General features: G+C 34.6%; 2 protein-coding genes across 3 annotated transcripts in view; both read left to right on the top strand.

Annotated features, from left to right (window-relative positions):
* The first annotated feature begins 72 nt into the window (after window positions 1–72).
* On the top strand, window positions 73–22424 carry LOC146164721 (beta-1,3-N-acetylglucosaminyltransferase radical fringe-like). 2 transcript variants are annotated; one of them, XM_083382073.1, is made up of 5 exons: window positions 73–191; window positions 9957–10045; window positions 10502–10667; window positions 11244–11430; window positions 22274–22424. In XM_083382073.1, the coding sequence occupies exons 1-4, from the start codon at window positions 177–179 to the stop codon at window positions 11388–11390; spliced, it is 417 nt and encodes a 138-aa protein (XP_083238199.1). In that variant the 5' UTR covers window positions 73–176; the 3' UTR covers window positions 11391–11430; window positions 22274–22424. The 2 variants fall into 2 exon arrangements, with proteins under 2 accessions (XP_083238199.1, XP_083238198.1); XM_083382072.1 differs by lacking the exon at window positions 22274–22424 and adding an exon at window positions 11853–12271.
* The window catches only part of LOC146164716 (beta-1,3-N-acetylglucosaminyltransferase manic fringe-like), a 66943-nt gene continuing 64250 nt past the window's right edge, over window positions 19771–22463 (top strand). Inside the window, exons 1-3 of the mRNA XM_083382071.1 lie at window positions 19771–19940; window positions 20028–20193; window positions 21537–21723. Coding sequence (XP_083238197.1) covers window positions 19774–19940; window positions 20028–20193; window positions 21537–21683 — 480 coding nt within the window. The 5' untranslated portion in view covers window positions 19771–19773 and the 3' untranslated portion in view covers window positions 21684–21723. The remainder of the gene's footprint in view (window positions 19941–20027; window positions 20194–21536; window positions 21724–22463) is intronic.

Genomic DNA, 22463 nt, shown 5'->3' with positions numbered 1-22463 from the left:
AAGTATCCAAAATTTATTCAACAAATAACTTGTCTTTTTATGACGGTAATAAAAAAAATTCGTCATAAAGGTGGTGGTGTCGCTTCGATGACGACAATTATGTAAACCCCCAAATACTCTTGGAGGAACTGAACAAACATCGTTGGAACGAGTCCGTTTACCTCGGTCGTAAAAGTATGGACCATTGGGAGGTAATAATTGGTCTACAAATGTGATGACGTAAAATCTACAGGTGATGAGTTAGAACGAACTTCTTAATTTGTATAATTTGATACAATGCTTTAAAACAATGTTTTCCAACCAGGGACCAAGGGGTCCGTGAGAAGGTCCCAGGGGGCCGCTAGTGCACTGAAAACTGTCCAAACTTTTTAAGTGTGTGGTAATAACTTGTTGAGACTTAAATAAAATAGAGCGGCGAAATGTATTAACTATTTGAATACATATTGTGAATTTGTTTATATTTTTACTGATTGCTACGTCAAAAAATTCAGAGATTGAGATTACTTATTATATTGAACGATCGTCCCACACCCTATCCTTACAGTTTCCAGCGGCGTTATTTTGGCAATTTAGGCCTTATTCCGATGAATTTAGGATTTATTCCGACAGGTTTACGTCCTATTCAGACGATTACGTTTTTATTCTGTCGTGGATATTACTGCGTATTTCGTTTATTATGTCGTCAGTCTTACTACAATGAAGTTATAGATTTTTGTGCTTTAGCTAATGTTGCTGTTAGGTCTTATTATGAGTTCCTCCGGGAAACATTTCTCGTTGATGAGAATCAAAAAGTTTGTGACCATTTTTTGCATGTAAAACGAATTTCTTTATAGAATATCCACATTTCCCTTTTAAAGGTTTAATTTGGTAGCTTGAGTATTACATTTGGGTATAGCTTTAAGCGTGAAGTATAGATTCAAAAACATTTTCTAATTGACTTTAACCGCGACAAAATATCCTTTTAAAGAAGACCTTGTTTATTCAACTTTTACACATTGAATTTAGTGTAAACGTTGAAAAACGGAAATCGCAAGGACGATCAACATGAAATGCGTGCGGCTTCATCGCAAACACAACCTTTTTGATATGGTTAGATGTAAGATTTGGCATGGTTAGATGTAAGATTTGGTATGGTTAGAGGATTTGGTATGGTTAGATGTAAGATTTGGTATGGTTAGATGTAAGATTTGGTATGGTAAGATGTAAGATTTGGTATGGTTAGATGTAAGATTTGGTATGGTTAGATGTAAGATTTGGTATGGTTAGATGTAAGATTTGGTATGGTTAGATGTAAGATTTGGTATGGTTAGATGTAAGATTTGGTATGGTTAGATGTAAGATTTGGTATGGTAAGATGTAAGATTTGGTATGGTTAGATGTAAGATTTGGTATGGTTAGATGTAAGATTTGGTATGGTTAGATGTAAGATTTGGTATGGTTAGATGTAAGATTTGGTATGGTTAGATGTAGGATTTGGTATGGTTAGATGCAAGATTTGGTATGGTTATGTAAGATTGTGTATGGTTAGATGTAAGATTTGTTATGGTAAGATGTAAGATTTGTTAAGGTTAGATGTAAGATTTGGTATGGATAGATGTAAGATTTGGTATGTTAAGATTTGGTATGGTTATGTAAGATTTGGTATGGTTAGATGTAAGATTTGGTATGGTTAGATGTAAGATTTGGTATGGTTAGATGTAGGATTTGGTATGGTTATGTAAGATTGTGTATGGTTAGATTTAAGATTTGGTATGTTTAGATGTAAGATTTGGTATGGTTAGATGTAAGATTTAGTATGGTTAGATGTAAGATTTGGTATGGTTAGATGTAAGATTTAGTATGGTTAGATGTAAGAATTGGTATGGTTAGATGTAAGATTTGGTATGGTTAGATGTAGGATTTGGTATGGTTAGATGTAAGATTTGGTATGGTAAGTTGTGAGATTTGGTATGGTTAGATGTAAGATTTGGTATGTTTAGATGTAAGATTTGGTATGGTTAGATGTAAGATTTAGTATGGTTCGATGTAAGATTTGGTATGGTTAGATGTAAGATTTAGTATGGTTAGATGTAAGAATTGGTATGGTTAGATGTAAGATTTGGTATGGTTAGATGTAGGATTTGGTATGGTTAGATGTAAGATTTGGTATGGTAAGATGTGAGATTTGGTATGGTTAGATGTAGGATTTGGTATGGTTAGATGTAAGATTTAGTATGGTAAGATGTAAGATTTGGTATGGTAAGATGTAAGATTTGGTATGTTTAGATGTAAGATTTGGTATGGTTAGATGTAAGATTTAGTATGGTTAGATGTAAGATTTGGTATGGTTAGATGTAAGATTTGGTATGTTTAGATGTAAGATTTGGTATGGTTAGATGTAAGATTTGGTATGGTTAGATGTAGGATTTGGTATGGTTAGATGTAAGATTTGGTGTGGTAAGATGTGAGATTTGGTATGGTTAGATGTAGGATTTGGTATGGTTAGATGTAAGATTTGGTATGGTTAGATGTGAGATTTGGTATGTTTAGATGTAAGATTTGGTATGGTTAGATGTAAGATTTAGTATGGTTAGATGTAAGATTTGGTATGGTAAGATGTAAGATTTGGTATGTTTAGATGTAAGATTTGGTATGGTTAGATGTAAGAATTGGTATGGTTAGATGTAAGATTTGGTATGGTTAGATGTAGGATTTGGTATGGTTAGATGTAAGATTTGGTATGGTTAGATGTGAGATTTGGTATGGTAAGATGTGAGATTTGGTATGGTTAGATGTAGGATTTGGTATGGTTAGATGTAAGATTTGGTATGGTAAGATGTAAGATTTGGTATGGTAAGATGTAAGATTTGGTATGGTTAGATGCAAGATTTGGTATGGTAAGAAGTAAGATTGAGTATGGTTAGATGTAAGATTTGGTATGGTAAGATGTAAGATTTGGTATGGTAAGATGCAAGATTTGGTATGGTAAGATGTAAGATTTGGTATGGTAAGATGTAAGATTTGGTATGGTTAGATGTAAGATTTGGTATGGTAAGATGTAAGATTTGGTATGGTTAGATGCAAGATTTGGTATGGTAAGATGTAAGATTTGGTATGGTTAGATGCAAGATTTAGTATGGTTATGTAAGATTGTGTATGGTAAGATGTAAGATTTGTTAAGGTTAGATGTAAGATTTGGTATGGTTAGATGTAAGATTTGGTATGGTAAGATTTGGTATGGTTATGTAAGATTGTGTATGGTTAGATGTAAGATTTGGTATGGTTAGATGTAAGATTTGGTATGGTTAGATGTAAGATTTAGTATGGTTAGATGTAAGATTTGGTATGGTTAGATGTAAGATTTAATATGGTTAGATGTAAGATTTGGTATGGTTAGATGTAAGATTTGGTATGGTTAGATGTAAGATTTGGTATGGTTAGATGTAAGATTTGGTATGGTAACATGTGAGATTTGGTATGGTTAGATGTAGGATTTGGTATGGTTAGATGTAAGATTTGGTATGGTTAGATGTAAGATTTGGTATGGTTAGATGTAAGATTTGGTATGGTTAGATGTAAGATTTGGTATGGTAAGATGTAAGATTTGGTATGGTTAGATGTAAGATTTGGTATGGTTAGATGTAAGATTTAGTATGGTAAGATGTAAGATTTGGTATGGTTAGACGTAAAATTTAGTATGGTTAGATGTAAGATGTGGTATGGTTTGATGTAAGATTTGGTATGGTTAGATGTAGGATTTGGTATGGTTAGATGTAAGATTTGGTATGGTAAGATGTGAGATGTGGTATGGTTAGATGTAGGATTTGGTATGGTTAGATGTAAGATTTGGTATGGTTAGATGTAAGATTTGGTATGGTTAGATGTAAGATTTGGTATGTTAAGATGTAAGATTTGGTATGGTTAGATGTAAGATTTGGTATGGTTAGATGTAAGATTTGGTATGGTTAGATGTAAGATTTGGTATGGTTAGATGTAAGATTTGGTATGGTTAGATGTAGGATTTGGTATGGTTAGATGCAAGACTTGGTATGGTTATGTAAGATTTAGTATGGTTAGATGTATGATTTGGTATGGTAAGATGTAAGATTTGTTAAGGTTAGATGTAAGATTTGGTATGGTTAGATGTAAGATTTGGTATGGTAAGATTTGGTATGGTTAGATGTAAGATTTGGTATGGTTAGATGTAAGATTTGGTATGGTTAGATGTAAGATTTGGTATGGTTAGATGTAGGATTTGGTATGGTTATGTAAGATTGTGTATGGTTAGATGTAAGATTTGGTATGTTTAGATGTAAGATTTGGTATGGTTAGATGTAAGATTTAGTATGGTTAGATGTAAGATTTGGTATGGTTAGATGTAAGATTTAGTATGGTTAGATGTAAGAATTGGTATGGTTAGATGTAAGATTTGGTATGGTTAGATGTAGGATTTGGTATGGTTAGATGTAAGATTTGGTATGGTAAGTTGTGAGATTTGGTATGGTTAGATGTAAGATTTGGTATGTTTAGATGTAAGATTTGGTATGGTTAGATGTAAGATTTAGTATGGTTCGATGTAAGATTTGGTATGGTTAGATGTAAGATTTAGTATGGTTAGATGTAAGAATTGGTATGGTTAGATGTAAGATTTGGTATGGTTAGATGTAGGATTTGGTATGGTTAGATGTAAGATTTGGTATGGTAAGATGTGAGATTTGGTATGGTTAGATGTAGGATTTGGTATGGTTAGATGTAAGATTTAGTATGGTAAGATGTAAGATTTGGTATGGTAAGGTGTAAGATTTGGTATGTTTAGATGTAAGATTTGGTATGGTTAGATGTAAGATTTAGTATGGTTAGATGTAAGATTTGGTATGGTTAGATGTAAGATTTGGTATGTTTAGATGTAAGATTTGGTATGGTTAGATGTAAGATTTGGTATGGTTAGATGTAGGATTTCGTATGGTTAGATGTAAGATTTGGTATGGTAAGATGTGAGATTTGGTATGGTTAGATGTAGGATTTGGTATGGTTAGATGTAAGATTTGGTATGGTTAGATGTGAGATTTGGTATGTTTAGATGTAAGATTTGGTATGGTTAGATGTAAGATTTAGTATGGTTAGATGTAAGATTTGGTATGGTAAGATGTAAGATTTGGTATGTTTAGATGTAAGATTTGGTATGGTTAGATGTAAGAATTGGTATGGTTAGATGTAAGATTTGGTATGGTTAGATGTAGGATTTGGTATGGTTAGATGTAAGATTTGGTATGGTTAGATGTGAGATTTGGTATGGTAAGATGTGAGATTTGGTATGGTTAGATGTAGGATTTGGTATGGTTAGATGTAAGATTTGGTATGGTAAGATGTAAGATTTGGTATGGTAAGATGTAAGATTTGGTATGGTTAGATGCAAGATTTGGTATGGTAAGAAGTAAGATTGAGTATGGTTAGATGTAAGATTTGGTATGGTAAGATGTAAGATTTGGTATGGTAAGATGCAAGATTTGGTATGGTAAGATGTAAGATTTGGTATGGTAAGATGTAAGATTTGGTATGGTTAGATGTAAGATTTGGTATGGTAAGATGTAAGATTTGGTATGGTTAGATGCAAGATTTGGTATGGTAAGATGTAAGATTTGGTATGGTTAGATGCAAGATTTAGTATGGTTATGTAAGATTGTGTATGGTAAGATGTAAGATTTGTTAAGGTTAGATGTAAGATTTGGTATGGTTAGATGTAAGATTTGGTATGGTAAGATTTGGTATGGTTATGTAAGATTGTGTATGGTTAGATGTAAGATTTGGTATGGTTAGATGTAAGATTTGGTATGGTTAGATGTAAGATTTAGTATGGTTAGATGTAAGATTTGGTATGGTTAGATGTAAGATTTAATATGGTTAGATGTAAGATTTGGTATGGTTAGATGTAAGATTTGGTATGGTTAGATGTAAGATTTGGTATGGTTAGATGTAAGATTTGGTATGGTAACATGTGAGATTTGGTATGGTTAGATGTAGGATTTGGTATGGTTAGATGTAAGATTTGGTATGGTTAGATGTAAGATTTGGTATGGTTAGATGTAAGATTTGGTATGGTTAGATGTAAGATTTGGTATGGTAAGATGTAAGATTTGGTATGGTTTGATGTAAGATTTGGTATGGTTAGATGTAAGATTTGGTATGGTTAGATGTAAGATTTGGTATCGTTAGATGTAAGATTTGGTATGGTTAGATGTAAGATTTGGTATGGTTAGATGTAAGATTTGGTATGGTTAGATGTAGGATTTGGTATGGTTAGATGCAAGATTTGGTATGGTTATGTAAGATTGTGTATGGTTAGATGTAAGATTTGTTATGGTAAGATGTAAGATTTGTTAAGGTTAGATGTAAGATTTGGTATGGTTAGATGTAAGATTTGGTATGTTAAGATTTGGTATGGTTATGTAAGATTGTGTATGGTTAGATGTAAGATTTGGTATGGTTAGATGTAAGATTTGGTATGGTTAGATGTAAGATTTAGTATGGTTAGATGTAAGATTTGGTATGGTTAGATGTAAGATTTGGTATGGTTAGATGTACGATTTGGTATGGTTAGATGTAGGATTTGGTATGGTTAGATGTAAGATTTGGTATGGTTAGATGTAGGATTTGGTATGGTTAGATGTAAGATTTGGTATGGTAAGATTTGATATGGTAAGATGTAAGATTTGGTATGGTAAGATTTGGTATGGTTATGTAAGATTTAGTATGGTTAGATGTAAGATTTGGTATGGTTAGATGTAAGATTTAGTATGGTTAGATGTAAGATTTGGTATGGTTAGATGTAAGATTTGGTATGGTTAGATGTAGGATTTGGTATGGTTAGATGTAAGATTTGGTATGGTAAGATTTGATATGGTTAGATGTAAGATTTGGTATGGTAAGATGTAAGATTTGGTATGTTTAGATGTAAGGTTTGGTATGTTTAGATGTAAGATTTGGTATGGTTAGATGTAAGAATTGGTATGGTTAGATGTAAGATTTGGTATGGTAAGATTTGGTATGGTTATGTAAGATTTAGTATGGTTAGATGTAAGATTTGGTATGGTTAGATGTAAGATTTAGTATGGTTAGATGTAAGATTTGGTATGGTTAGATGTAAGATTTGGTATGGTTAGATGTAGGATTTGGTATGGTTAGATGTAAGATTTGGTATGGTAAGATTTGATATGGTTAGATGTAAGATTTGGTATGGTAAGATGTAAGATTTGGTATGTTTAGATGTAAGGTTTGGTATGTTTAGATGTAAGATTTGGTATGGTTAGATGTAAGAATTGGTATGGTTAGATGTAGGATTTGGTATGGTTATATGTAAGATTTGGTATGGTAAGATGTAAGATTTGATATGGTAAGATGTAAGATTTGGTATGGTTAGATGCAAGATTTGGTATGGTAAGATGTAAGATTTAGTATGGTTAGATGTAAGATTTGGTATGGTAAGATGTAAGATTTGGTATGGTTAGATGCAAGATTTGGTATGGTAAGATGTAAGATTTGGTATGGTAAGATGTAAGATTTGGTATGGTTAGATGTAAGATTTGGTATGGTAAGATGTAAGATTTGGTATGGTTAGATGCAAGATTTGGTATGGTAAGATGTAAGATTTGGTATGGTTAGATGCAAGATTTAGTATGGTTATGTAAGATTGTGTATGGTAAGATGTAAGATTTGTTAAGGTTAGATGTAAGATTTGGTATGGTTAGATGTAAGATTTGGTATGGTAAGATTTGGTATGGCTATGTAAGATTGTGTATGGTTAGATGTAAGATTTCGTATGGTTAGATGTAAGATTTGGTATGGTTAGATGTAAGATTTAGTATGGTTAGATGTAAGATTTGGTATGGTTAGATGTAAGATTTGGTATGGTTAGATGTAGGATTTGGTATGGTTAGATGTAAGATTTGGTATGGTAAGATGTGAGATTTGGTATGGTTAGATGTAGGATTTGGTATGGTTAGATGTAAGATTTGGTATGGTTAGATGTAAGATTTGGTATGGTTAGATGTAAGATTTGGTATGGTTAGATGTAAGATTTGGTATGGTAAGATGTAAGATTTGGTATGGTTAGATGTAAGATTTGGTATGGTTAGATGTAGGATTTGGTATGGTTAGATGTAAGATTTGGTATGGTTAGATGTAAGATTTGGTATGGTAAGATGTAAGATTTGGTATGGTTAGATGTAAGATTTGGTATGGTTAGATGCAAGATTTGGTATGGTTATGTAAGATTGTGTATGGTTAGATGTAAGATTTGGTATGGTAAGATGTAAGATTTGTTAAGGTTAGATGTAAGATTTGGTATGGTTAGATGTAAGATTTGGTATGGTAAGATTTTGTATGGTTATGTAAGATTGTGTATGGTTAGATGTAAGATTTGGTATGGTTAGATGTAAGATTTGGTATGGTTAGATGTAAGATTTAGTATGGTTAGATGTAAGATTTGGTATGGTTAGATGTAAGATTTGGTATGGTTAGATGTAAGATTTGGTATGGTTAGATGTAGGATTTGGTATGGTTAGATGTAAGATTTGGTATGGTTAGATGCAAGATTTAGTATGGTTATGTAAGATTGTGTATGGTAAGATGTAAGATTTGTTAAGGTTAGATGTAAGATTTGGTATGGTTAGATGTAAGATTTGGTATGGTAAGATTTGGTATGGCTATGTAAGATTGTGTATGGTTAGATGTAAGATTTCGTATGGTTAGATGTAAGATTTGGTATGGTTAGATGTAAGATTTAGTATGGTTAGATGTAAGATTTGGTATGGTTAGATGTAAGATTTGGTATGGTTAGATGTAGGATTTGGTATGGTTAGATGTAAGATTTGGTATGGTAAGATGTGAGATTTGGTATGGTTAGATGTAGGATTTGGTATGGTTAGATGTAAGATTTGGTATGGTTAGATGTAAGATTTGGTATGGTTAGATGTAAGATTTGGTATGGTTAGATGTAAGATTTGGTATGGTAAGATGTAAGATTTGGTATGGTTAGATGTAAGATTTGGTATGGTTAGATGTAGGATTTGGTATGGTTAGATGTAAGATTTGGTATGGTTAGATGTAAGATTTGGTATGGTAAGATGTAAGATTTGGTATGGTTAGATGTAAGATTTGGTATGGTTAGATGCAAGATTTGGTATGGTTATGTAAGATTGTGTATGGTTAGATGTAAGATTTGGTATGGTAAGATGTAAGATTTGTTAAGGTTAGATGTAAGATTTGGTATGGTTAGATGTAAGATTTGGTATGGTAAGATTTTGTATGGTTATGTAAGATTGTGTATGGTTAGATGTAAGATTTGGTATGGTTAGATGTAAGATTTGGTATGGTTAGATGTAAGATTTAGTATGGTTAGATGTAAGATTTGGTATGGTTAGATGTAAGATTTGGTATGGTTAGATGTAAGATTTGGTATGGTTAGATGTAGGATTTGGTATGGTTAGATGTAAGATTTGGTATGGTTAGATGTAAGATTTGGTATGGTTAGATGTAGGATTTGGTATGGTTAGATGTAAGATTTGGTATGGTAAGATTTGATATGGTTAGATGTAAGATTTGGTATGGTAAGATTTGGTATGGTTATGTAAGATTTAGTATGGTTAGATGTAAGATTTGGTATGGTTAGATGTAAGATTTAGTATGGTTAGATGTAAGATTTGGTATGGTTAGATGTAAGATTTGGTATGGTTAGATGTAAGATTTGGTATGGTTAGATGTAGAATTTGGTATGGTTAGATGTAAGATTTGGTATGGCAAGATTTGATATGGTTAGATGTAAGATTTGGTATGGTAAGATGTAAGATTTGGTATGGTTAGATGTAAGTTAGGGGCCCGTCACTGAGACTAAGACACAGACATAATTACTCTGCCCATTCACTCCGATCACTTTACCTTCTTGCTATTTAATTGTCTTTCATACCATTTTTATGTCACAGTGGAACAATAATCGGTTCGAGTTTGGTACCGGGGGTGGGGGAACCTGTGTTACAAGGCCTCTTGCGCAAAAGATGCTTCCTTTTGTCGGGTGAGTTTTTAATATTATTAATTCTTAGAAGCCTTTGAGGAATCTAGTCTCTCATATTTATATATTAGCCTAGTTTGGAGTATTATTATTGTGATAATTATGAATATTTTCATACATGTTAGGTTTTAGTGTTTGGTTTGAGGTTAATCTTAAGAAAAAAATTGAATTAATTCATATAACCCTCCTAATTGGGATAATAACTTATTTTTCAGCTTAACCGGTAACAAACTGCCTTAAAAACGAATTCAGATAAATCCCTGGAACATTCGATTTGCCTGCTTATTTAAACGAATCGAACTATTTGTAAAAAAAGAAAAAAATTCGAAAAATTACAAAGTAATGATTGTTAAATCAGGCAGGTTAATAACCATACACGCGATGCATATATTTTTTTATATTATGGAGTTCTTGCATAATTTATCAAATGGAAAAAGCACGCTGCTCTCTTTTCTTTAGAAATGGGAAATTCACCGACGCTTGTCGAGAGAATGGGATGGGTGAAGATGCCAATCTTGGTTATATAATCACATATAAACTTAAGGTTCCACTTGTTGAGTCTCATCGGTTTTATCATCCGTTTAAAAACCTGAGCTTACTGAGCGCATCTACCTGGATGAACGCGGTGAGTTCAAAACAGCCTAAAATTAAACATCTGCGTATTTCAGGGTTTCTAGTTATTACGTAATAACATTCCGTCTTATTGTTAAATGTCGAAAACATTACTATAAATTCTCACTGTGACTTCTCACTATGATGAAAATGAATAAAGAATTATTCGAAACGTTTAAAATGATACCTATACTTCTGTATGGGCTTTGATATTCTTATTATACGTATTACTAAAAAGGAAACTGCTGTGTTTGGTCAAACTTATTCTAACTGTCTGTTTTTTTCAAATTTTATTTTGTTTACACTTTTTCACTTTTTTGGAATAACATGGTATATTTTAATTTTAAGGACACATCCAGTAAGTCCACCTTCCTCTATGTGGTGACACCCCATCTCCTTCTTAACTCCGCTTGTTTAACGTTTTCACAACCTTAAAATATTATCTTTAAATCCTGTATACCCCCCATTTTTACAAATACTTTTAAATTACAATTTTGGTATCATTCTGCCAATCTTTTGTTTTAAATTAAATTTTAAAATCGTTGTTGTGCTCAATAAAGGTGATAATGCAAACCTTTCTCTCATGTAGGCGGTTATTTGCTACGGGGGTAAGAGCAAGCTGAACATTCCGCCGTCAATCAACACTTTTAGCTTGAAGAATGATCCGAGCAGATTTATCTCTGTTTACTGCTGGCAACACTCTAACGATCCAATGTGTGCGTCTTTGAGGGAATGATCATTAGGTCTGACTGTTTCTTAGCTTTAATAGAAACCTGGTAAGCTTGCTCAGGAAATAAAAAATATACCGTATATATATCCGTATATATATATATATATATACAATATACATATTGTAACCACAACCCTACTAACTGTTGAGTTTGTAACATAACTAGAGCTGCAATGAAGTTAGAGCCTGTAATTAAGGTTAGGAGCCGATACCCGATGTCAGGTCGTGGTATAGGGACCTATATGGAGTGGCATGGATTGCACAGCAATGTGTTCTATACCCATTCACATAAGTTAAATTTGGCTGGATATAGAGAAGCCCGTTAATAGAGTTCTGTGCAATCCATTCCACTCCCTGTAGGTCCCGTTAATAGATACTACTCAACGCCCGTTAATAGATACTACTCATCCACCCAATAAATTAGTAACCATCACGTGTTATTCCATTATTACGAATTATAATGTGCAGCTTTTCCGAACTTGCTACTGCCAACGCGAGTGTCTCGAGTCACGTGTCCGGCTACAAATTATCCGACTCCGTCGACTCCGGTGGCCTGCGTCTACAACTGAACCTTAGTTGTTCTATTTTTACCACCCTGTGACTTTCTGCCTAATAATACTGCAGTTGTATTTGTTGAATATTGCGTGTCTGTAATTTCGCGGTTGCTGCTTTCATATAGATAGTTACAAAAATCACAATTTGAGCTGTAACGTTTGGTTGTATGACGCTTTTGTCAAATCTTTTTAATCAAATCTTGAAGTCCGATCCAAAGATATTTAGATTTCCCAGTTTCTGGTGAACTTTGGAGCCAGATGCAGTGAAACAAATTAAACGCGAGAGCGATGTATTCTTTTAAGCTTCCGGTTGACACTAATCTAAAAACAAAATCTACTACGACATTTACTGTGCTATATCAAATTGATTTTGGCAGAACAATCAGTAAATGGAATGATTTTTTGAACTAAATCGTGCGTTAAAATAAAAAAATTTGTATTGAATATAGGCAAGGACAAAAATTAATCATCAAAGTATATATAAAACCTATATTTCCTAGTCTACAAACAAAGCAAAAAATAAAAACATAACTTACGGTTTTCTGAAATAGTGTTCTGCAATCAATAAATCTAGGTAAAACAACCCAAAATCTCTTGTCAAGTTAAAAAACAAATAATCGACGCCGCCACTATATTTATATGGTATTCTTACTTTTAACAATATGTTCCAGAGAAACCATGAATTGATTAAAATTGTTACAAGGGTTAAGCCTCACTTTAAATCGTAAACAATGTGTTAAGTGATAACACTAAGAAAACCTACAATCGTCGATGCCACTTGCTCCATAATAAACGTATAGGAAGCTTATAGAAAACATGACCTTATTTATCTTAAGTAGGCCTACCTACACCAATGCATGTCTGAACTACCGTACGCTTTTTTATTGGCAACCTGCTTAATATTGGCATTACCCGATTTTGGCATGTCTTTTATATGTAAGGATTGTTTTAAATGTTGAATGAAATAATAAGCAAATTTTGCGTGCGTGCGTGCGTGCGTGCGTGCGTGCGTGCGTGCGTGCGTGCGTGCGTGCGTGCGTGCTTGCGTGTTTGTGTATGTGTGGGGATGTGCGATTGTGTGTTTGTGTATGTGTGGGGATGTGCGATTGTTTGTTTGTGTAAGTGTGGGGATGTGCGATTGTGTGTTTGTGTATGTGTGGGGATGTGCGATTGTGTGTTTGTGTATGTGTGGGGATGTGCGATTGTGTGTTTGTGTATGTGTGGGGATGTGCGATTGTGTGTTTGTGTATGTGTGGGGATGTGCGATTGTGCGTGTGTTTGTCTGTTTATGTAATATATATGTGTGTCTGTATCTGTGTGTGTTGTTAGGCAACGAAATGATTTGAAACTTTAAGAGCAAAATTAATATTGATATATGTCAATAAAAAAAATTTTGCGCACTGTAGATTATTTTTTTTGATCATATAGTGTTTTTCACAGAAGATAGTTGAGCTGGGTCGGCAATAAAATGTCAAAACCCTGATTTGTGGTGTACCAATTTCAAAAATTGCAATTAAACGTCACCTTTTTGCTACACATACCTTACGAAAAAAAAACATATAGCTTACGAAAAAAAATCTCTTTTTTGACTACTTCAGACATATTCTTCGTGCTTGGATAATGGATATACATATGCCATGTTTGCCCACCGTGGAATGCAGGTTGGTAATCATAGAAAACATATTCACTTTTATCATGTTTTGTACAAACTAAAAAAAATAACTGATTTGTGTTCGACCGGCAGTCAGTAAATTATCAAAACGAGTGGTTAACAACGCCAAGACACCAATGCAGTACTCCGAACAACAATATGTTGTGTAAACTAATGTATTGCTATTAGGTCAAACTTTGGCAAATAATTATTTTTTTAAGGACAAAAAATAATCGCCCTACTGATGATCAACAACATATACCAGAAGGAGAGCTTTAAGCACGTGAGAGTGACTCTTTGAGTTATAAAGATTGGCATGATGCTGAGTTCATTTTCAGTGCAATACACAGCCATAAGTGGAGAGACATAACCAAACCCTTGACTGTGTGCATAAGCAGCGCATTCCAAGTCTTCATACTTGCGGATGAGATTAGGTGTCAATCCTAGTCTTCGCTACAAAGCTGGTAGTAGCACTTATGATTGCTGGAAATGCTTTGTTGACAACTCTATTTTAACAACTATATAAACACATACAATGAGAGAATCTACCAAAATAAGTTCAACTTCCTATTTACAACGGAAACTTGAAGCCTTAGCTCTCTTGCAGTATGCAGGCGTGATTTACGACAAAAGTCATTTCGTTAACTTTTTATGCGGCGGAAAAAATACGGCCCTCCTATATTCAGAAAAACTTGTTCTAAAAGAGCTGACTTTGTAGATGTAAAAAGATTTATAAGATTTAAAAGCAAGTGTCAAAAGTCAGAGGTTGGTGGCCGATAAGTTTATTCACATCGTTAGCCTATGGAAGCATTAGACGTTTTTTGAGCAAATTGCGAGAAAATATACAACCCATGCAGCAAGTAGACGATGCCTATTTGGCTGAATACCTATTAGACATAGCAGCACTGATCTCATGTATTTTATACAGAAAATGTCCGGTAGCCACATCAGCCGATGAAGGTTCATACTCCAGCTAGAGATAATAACGTGGCAAAGCGGAAACGGGTGGACGGATGTACGTGGCAAAGGCTTCAAATAACAATACAGCTACAATTGGCAGACTTAGACCTATGGAGTGTATGGTAACGGCGATTGTAAGCAAGAATGCAAAAAGCCTACTGCACGACGGTCATGAACAACATGAATCGTGATATAAACTTACAAGAGTAATCATATTTTGTGTAGCAAGTTTTGGAGTAGTTAGCAATTTGTAATGATACTTTCTTATAGCTAATTATCTGCGTAACGGCATTAAAGTTGACTTGCTGTAGTCTTGTTACATTTCCTAATAAATAAGTAAATCTTTGAGGATGGTGTCGATTTTGCCACCACCGGATGTTGGAGGTAAACTTTGTTTTCTGGCTTTTAAGGACCTCTTGCTAGCGGGATTTTAGGTAATTACAAATAAAAGCTGGTTAATTACATTAACAATAAATCAAAACTGACTCACGCAACGCCTCTTAACTTAGCACCACGAAAACGAAAGGTAGTACACATACACGGCTGTAAGCAATTTCGGTGACTCACTCTGTTTGTCACGCTTAGCCACCAGGCGACTTAATAACAAGCGAAGTCATTTAAACTGTTTGAGACTTTTATAAGCTGTTGTTAGAGGCCTAGTTAACCTTCAGTTTATCGGCATCAATTTGAACAAAAGTTAGACAGAGCTGCTTTGAATAAGTTATAAAACTTGGTGTGTCTAAGTATGAGCAGTAAACGCCCGTATAAAAATAGCTTAGTTAAATTCGTTTTTTATCGTTTGTTGCCGCACTCAATAAACTAAACCAACTAAAGCGCGACACAGGCTTTTTGTATTTCATTTTTTTTATTTGTTTTCTACGTGCTTGTCGGCGCACATTTGTTACGGACCAATTACAAATTGCAAAAGAGCATGTTGTGACACAAACCAGTCGACTTATTTTTGAACAGCATGGTATCATCTCTTTAAGTTTCTTGTAGAAAACCAAAATTAAAAAAAAATATTCAGTTTATTAAGACTATAATCTCCGACGATAATTCGTTTTTATTAAGTTCTGGTTGCTGAGTAACAGTAAATTAGGTCGTGACATGAGCGTCTTCGTTCGAATGCTTAATTCGCAAAGGTTTATTTGCGACAAAAGTAAGCGAAATATTCATCCTAACCCCCAAACTCAACCCACCGTCTAACCAAAACCTAACACAAACCCTTGAGAAACTTTTACTATCGCCTACGTTTCCTAATGGCCAAACAAAAACTAATCACTAACCCAACACAGATAAAAGACTGAACTATAGTGATTAATGTAAGCCCGAACGGTCCGCAACGCCGTACCCTTCGCTTTAACTAAAACTTATGGATTGCATAATATTAACGCATTACTCTAAATGCTATACGCGTTCAAGCAGCACATTTATAATTTAATTTAATCTTAATCTCGCATTAAGAGTTTTTACAACGCGTCTAATGCATTTTTATTACAGAAAATTATAATGCTTGTAAAGAATCTAAAGTGTTTGTTGGCCAACTATAGACTTGGTATTACGACAACCTGTGTGGCTTGTGTGTTCCTCTTACTCTTCTTTTGCTACAACTTCACGGTGGAAAATAAGTTTAAAAGTAACATTGGACCAAGTTACGAGAAACTTGAAGTTGACCCCGCACGTATTGTGCTGAATGATGTGCTTTTTACCGTTAAAACTTGCAAGAAAAATCATCGTTCAATTGGAAGACTGGAAATGATTCTCAACACTTGGTATAAAAAAGTTTCAAAAGATCAGGTATGCATTGGGTTATACATATTTTTAAGGCTGGAAATTATACAGAATATTTATTGCAAACTTTATATGCAGATCAATTTTTTAACGGATGATTTTGATGAAGAATACCGACTAAAAACCAATGGTTGTTTGCACAGCACATCTTGCGGAAGTACTCACAATAGGTTAAACACTTATTTTTCCTGGGGGATTTTTGACAAATCGTTTTTGAATCTATTAAAATATAGCGCCAGTTCTTTTAAAAATACACATGTCTTTCAAATCTTTTTTTTATTTTAAATACTCTCGTTTTTACTTTATATTTTTAAATTCAGCTTGTTGTTGTTTAGAGTTGATTTGTGCTGCAAAACTGGTGCTGAGTTCGACTTGTTTCTTCCCACAAACAAAAAGTAGGTCACTCATCGTTTTAGTTCGTGATTTTCAACAATGAGCTTTTATTTTGACTTTTCAAAGCTATTCCTAAATTTATTCAAAAAAAAAAAAATTTATTCAGTAAAAATAATTTGTCTTTCTTACGGTGTTCGTCACAAAGGTGGTGGTGTCGCTTCGATGACGACAATTATGTAAACCCCCAAATACTTTTGGAGGAACTCAACAAACATCACTGGAACGAGTCCGTTTACCTCGGCCGTAAAAGTTGGGACCATTGGGAGGTAATAATAGGTCTACAAATGTGATGACGTAAAATCTACAGTTGATGAGACAAAATGAACTTCTTTAGTTGTAGTTTGGCAGGCAGTGTTGTCCAACAGTGGCTGAAGGGGTTCGTAAAAAGGTCCCAGGGATCCGCGAATGCACTGAAAATTGATCAAACGTTGAAGTGAGCGGCAAGAACTTGTCGGGCACTAAAATAGAATAGAATCGCGAAATGTATTACCTATTTGGATGCATATTGTGATTTTTTCTGATTACCAAGTTTACAAAAATCCCGAAATTTAGATTAGTATTGCCTTTGTTATGATGTCACAATAGATCTTATTTTGATTGACGCATTAGCAACGGATCAGATTTTAACCTTAACAAGGACCAATTGTTAAAGAGCAGGTGTGGGCAATTAGTTTTAACCGCGGGCCGCATGAGGAACTTAAAATGTTCTGGCGGGTCGGGTCAAAAATATGATTCAAAAACACGCAATATGACGTCATACTCTGATCACGCTATAAAACAAATAGGCTAACGAGCTTGCTATTACGTTAGGAAATGTGTGCAAATGTGCAATTTAAGTCGAATTTAAAAATTGCGACGTTTTGGCTTTAAAAAGCAAATTTTAATGTCGACTTAGAGGGGTACGTGACGCATTGGGCACAGATAAACAATGTACATTACTTGATATATTGGCGTTAACTAATTTATTGGGCACGTTGACTTAAATATTAAAGGTAAAATACATTAACAACTCGCACAAAAAAACTTACAATGTATGTTTACTTTTGAAGGTTTAACTTATAGGATGTGTTACTTGCGGTACAATGGTCATATTGCAAAGACGGTATAAATCGGGAGAAACACAAACATGGCCTTAACCAAATTAGGTTGACAAAATGTGAATCGGTATCTTTCAGATTTTAGAAAACGGCCGGTATTTCGTTTACATTTTAATGACGGAATACATTGGACCGAAGCGCAAAAAATACATAAATATAACTGGTTCACACAATTTTTCTTGCACAAGGTTTTTCAACTGATTCTAGTGTACTTTGGGCGACAGATTGCAAATCCGTCATTACTTATTTTGCTATCACATCAAGTTTAAGAGTTATGAAATTTGAACTATTTTAGTGAAAACTTCTATTTTAGGCTCTAAGGAAAACAATGTTCTAAATCCGAAATACTCTATAGTATATAAGCCTAATTCTCATTGAATTTCCTAATCATCGTTAATTTCCCGTTTAAATATGTTGGGTAACCATTATTCTCGCCATAACGACAGAAAAAGGGCACAGTATCTTCTTTTATATTGGGCTTTCGATACATCGCTTATTAAGCTTCCGCAGTAATTAGCGATCATATAACACTTCCAGTTTTCTTGATATCGCTCCTCCGTCATTAATATCCTTATAAAATCGTTCACTTTGCTCCTCACCAACGTCGCCAATTAAATTTTGCGGTAACATGTTGAGGTGACTTTGGAGGACTTACTTCTCATGTTGCACTCCAAGGAAGCGGAGGAAGAGTTCGTCTATAATCTCTCGGTAGTTGTGAGACTTTTTCCATGAAGTATTTGACCTCACCAAGGCTGGGTACTTTAGGCCTAAGGTTTCTACTTGAGAAGGGGCTAATTCACTAGAGAAAGGCATAATTACCATAACTTTTATAAGCCTAGAGCCCTAGACCTAATTAAAAAACACTCTAACTCAGTGGTTCTTAACGGCTAGTCCGCGTTAACTTCCCTGCCAGTCCGCCGAATATAATTTTATATCTTAATTGCAAAACGCAAGATGTTAAAAGCTTGACTTGTTATTTACGTTATTGCCAAAACTTGATGTGAGAGGACACTTTTTGTCTGTAAATATGCCATAAAATCGCAGAAGATTAGACTAAAAATAGAGTTTGGCGGGGTCATCACTAGATCCGTTCCTGGAAAAAGTGTTTATGATATAACCAGACATGTGGAAACTCGTTCTTGTTTTTTAGATTATGTATTTTAAGAATAAAACCCGCTGGCCGGATTAAAGTGCTTAGTCTTAAAGCAGTCGGAAAAAATTAAAGTTTATATACAACATTTTACCTAATATCTAACGACACCCCTAAGTACACTACTAAGTCCCTAATAATTTCAACCCCACCGATTACCCATCAATAGCCCCAAACAAGGGCCCAAAAAAAACGGTGCCAAAACAGTAACGTCCTAACGGCGCCATTTAAATTAGGGCGCCCAAGCGTTGACACCAAAACGGCCGATGCCATACCTTGGCCCACCATTCGCGTTATACCCTTTACTTGCAGTTTTAGTTATTTTGGCCATTTAACCCTTATTCCGATTCATTTACGACTTATTTTTACAGGCTTATATATGAATTAAACGATTGCGTTCTTTTTCTGCTGTGGATATTACTGTGTATTTGGCTTTATTATGTCGTTGGTCTTAATACTATTGCTTTACACATTTTTTCTGCTTTTAGTTATTGTTGCTTTTATAAAGGTTCAGTTGGTAGCTTGGATATTTTAATTTGGGTAGCTTAAAGCGTGAAGTACGGGTTCAAAGTCAATTTTTAATTGACTTAAACTGTGACAAGATATCCCTTTAAAAAATAAATTGTTGATTCAACTTTTACACATTGAAATTAATATAAGCGTTTAAAAACGGAAATCGTCAGAAAGATCAACACAATATGTCTACGGCTTTATCGAAAACTTAACCACATTTGCATGATTTGGTATGATTATAGTTGTAGCTAAGGGATCCGGCACCGACTAAGGCACTGAAATGATTACTCTTCCCGTTCACTCCGATCACTTTTCTTTATATTCTTGGGACTTAATTGCATTCAATATACCGTCACAGAGGAACGGTAATCAGTTCGATTTCGCGACCGGAGGCGGAGGAGTATGTGTCACAAGGCCTCTCGCGCAAAAAATGCTTCCTTTTGTCGGGTGAGTTAACTTTTTAAAATTAGTAATTCTCAAAATATTTTTTGTTTTATTTTTGTTAGTAATGGGATGTTGTTTTCTTCTTGTTAGAAATGGGAAATTCGTTGACGATTGTAGAGAGACTGGGATGGCTGATGACATCAATCTTGGTTATATAATCACATATAAGCTAAAGGTTCCACTTGTTGAGTCTCATCGTTTTTACCACCCGTATAAAAAACTGGCCTTGTTGAACGCATCGACCTGGATGAATGCGGTGAGTTCAAAACAGTCTAAAATGTAACATCCGTGTGGGTTTCTACCTGAAGAACATGAGTTTATAGTTATTACCTATTCTAATAACATTACGTCATAGGTTAATGTCGATAAGCATTACTTAAATAAAAACTGCTGTGTTTAACTTTACAGTTTTATGGCAAAACTTATATATTCAAACCTTTGTTTACTTTGGCGACAACCTTTCTCCTTAAAACCACTTACACAACATTACAATATACTCCTTACTAAAGCCCGTATGCACATCCTTATTTCACCCGGTGCGATTTGTTTTGACGCTTGTAGCGTTCGTATTGGGATAATTCGGGGCTTTGAAGCGTCTGTGGTAGAACATGTGTTAGAAATTTTACGCTTGAAGCGGACTGTATTAGAACTGGATACAGGCGAACAGCGAATGCGCAGACAAACATGCATAACGAAACGTTGCAAACTATAGATTTTTTATCCTACAGGTTTGCATATTATAAATGTTTACAATTTTACCCAGTTAATAGCAGTGTTGCACTGAATATGTGAATAATAGAAATCACCTTGACCCTTGCAAGATAAATGTCGACCTTAATTCCTGATCAGTAACAGCAAAATAATCTAGCAAAGCTAGCAATAAGATTCATTCGAATTAAGATATACTGACGATGCCTTAGTTGGCGAAATATATATATATCTTTTTAAGATCTGGTTAATGTGTCTGACCTGAATTGCTAGCTTTGCTAGATTATTTTGCAGTTAATAGCAGGTTAGAGACTTTTATGGTTGCTAAAGCATTGCTAATTCAAAATAAGTAAAATCACGTAGGGAATGGCTTTATTTTTCGGTTCAGGAAATATATTTAATTATACGTGTTTGCTGTACTGGTGAATAATGCGGATCCTGGCTATTATCTTTCACACCAAAGGATGATTATTCTGCGCATTCGCTGTTCGCCTGTATCCATGCAGTTCTAATACAGTCCGCTTCAAGCGTAAAATTTCCAGACGCTTCAAAGCCCCGAATTATCCTAATACGAACGCTACAAGCGTCTAAAACAAATCGCACCGGGTGAAATAAGGATGAGCATACGGGCTTTAGTAAGGAGTATATTGTAATGTTGTGTAAGTGGTTTTAAGGAGAAAGGTTTTTTTCGCTGTTCGAATGCGCAGACTAAACATGCACAACGAAACGTTGCCAATCTATGCAGACTACAGAACACATTTACTAAAAAAACAAAAAAAAATTTGAATTACAATATCGGCATCATACCGCCTATCTTGCGTTTTAAATTAAATTTTAAAAAACAATGTTGTGCTCAATAGAGGTGATAATGCAAACTTTTCTTTCGTGCAGGCGGTTATTTGCTACAGTGACAAAAGCAAGCTGGACATTCCGCCATCAAACAACACTTTTAGCTTGAAGAAGGATCCGAGCAGATTTATCTCTGTTTACTGCTGGCAACATCCTGACGACCCAATGTGTGCGTCTTTGAGGGAATGATCATTAGGCCTGACTGTTTCTTAGCTTTAATATAAACCTGGTAAGCTTGCTCAGGAAATAAAAAAATACCGTATATATATTGTAACCAGAGATACCTGATGTCAGGTCGTAGTATATTGACCTACAGGGGGTGGCATGGATTACACAACACTGTGTTCTACCCATTCACATAAGTTAAATATGGCTGGATATAGAGAAGCCCGTTAATAGAGGTGTGATACTACTCATCCACCCAATAAATTGGTAACCACCCTACGAATTATAATGTGCAGCTTTTCCGAACTTGCTGCTGCCAACGCGAGTGTCTTGATTCCCGTGTCCGACTGCAAATTAACCGACTCCGTCGACTCCGGAGGCCTGCGTCTACAACTGAACCTTGTTGTTCTATGTTTAGCACACGTGACTTTCTGCCTAATAATATTGCAGTTGTATTTGTTCTATATTGCGTGTCTGTAATTTCGCGCTTGCTGCTTTCATATTGATAGGTATAAAAATCACAAATTTGAGCTGTAATTTTTGGTTGTATGACGCTTTTGTAATCAAATCTTGAAGAAAGAAAGGCCGATCCAAAGTTATTTTGATTTTCCCAGATTCTGGTCTCTAGGACACTTCAACTTCGGAGTCAGATGCAGGGGAAAAAATTGAACGCGAGAGCGATGTATTCTTTCAAGCTTTCGGTTGACACATATCGCTAATCTACAAAACAAAATCTACTACGACATTTACTGTGCTCAAATTGAATATACCTCCCTTTTGTAGTGTTCGCCAATATGCTATTTA

This window comes from Ascidiella aspersa, chromosome 2 (assembly GCF_963924565.1).
Source record: "Ascidiella aspersa chromosome 2, kaAscAspe10.2, whole genome shotgun sequence".
In the NCBI taxonomy this organism is placed as follows: Eukaryota; Metazoa; Chordata; class Ascidiacea; order Phlebobranchia; family Ascidiidae; genus Ascidiella; species Ascidiella aspersa.
This window is presented reverse-complemented; position numbering and strand designations above follow the sequence as displayed.

Excerpts from the sequence above, each read along its gene's own strand:
- LOC146164721 (XM_083382073.1), top strand. Across the intron at positions 10,046-10,501 it reads AAGATGCTTCCTTTTGTCGG|AAATGGGAAATTCACCGACG; the intron begins GTGAGTTTTTAA and ends TCTTTTCTTTAG. Across the intron at positions 10,668-11,243 it reads CATCTACCTGGATGAACGCG|GCGGTTATTTGCTACGGGGG; the intron begins GTGAGTTCAAAA and ends TCTCTCATGTAG.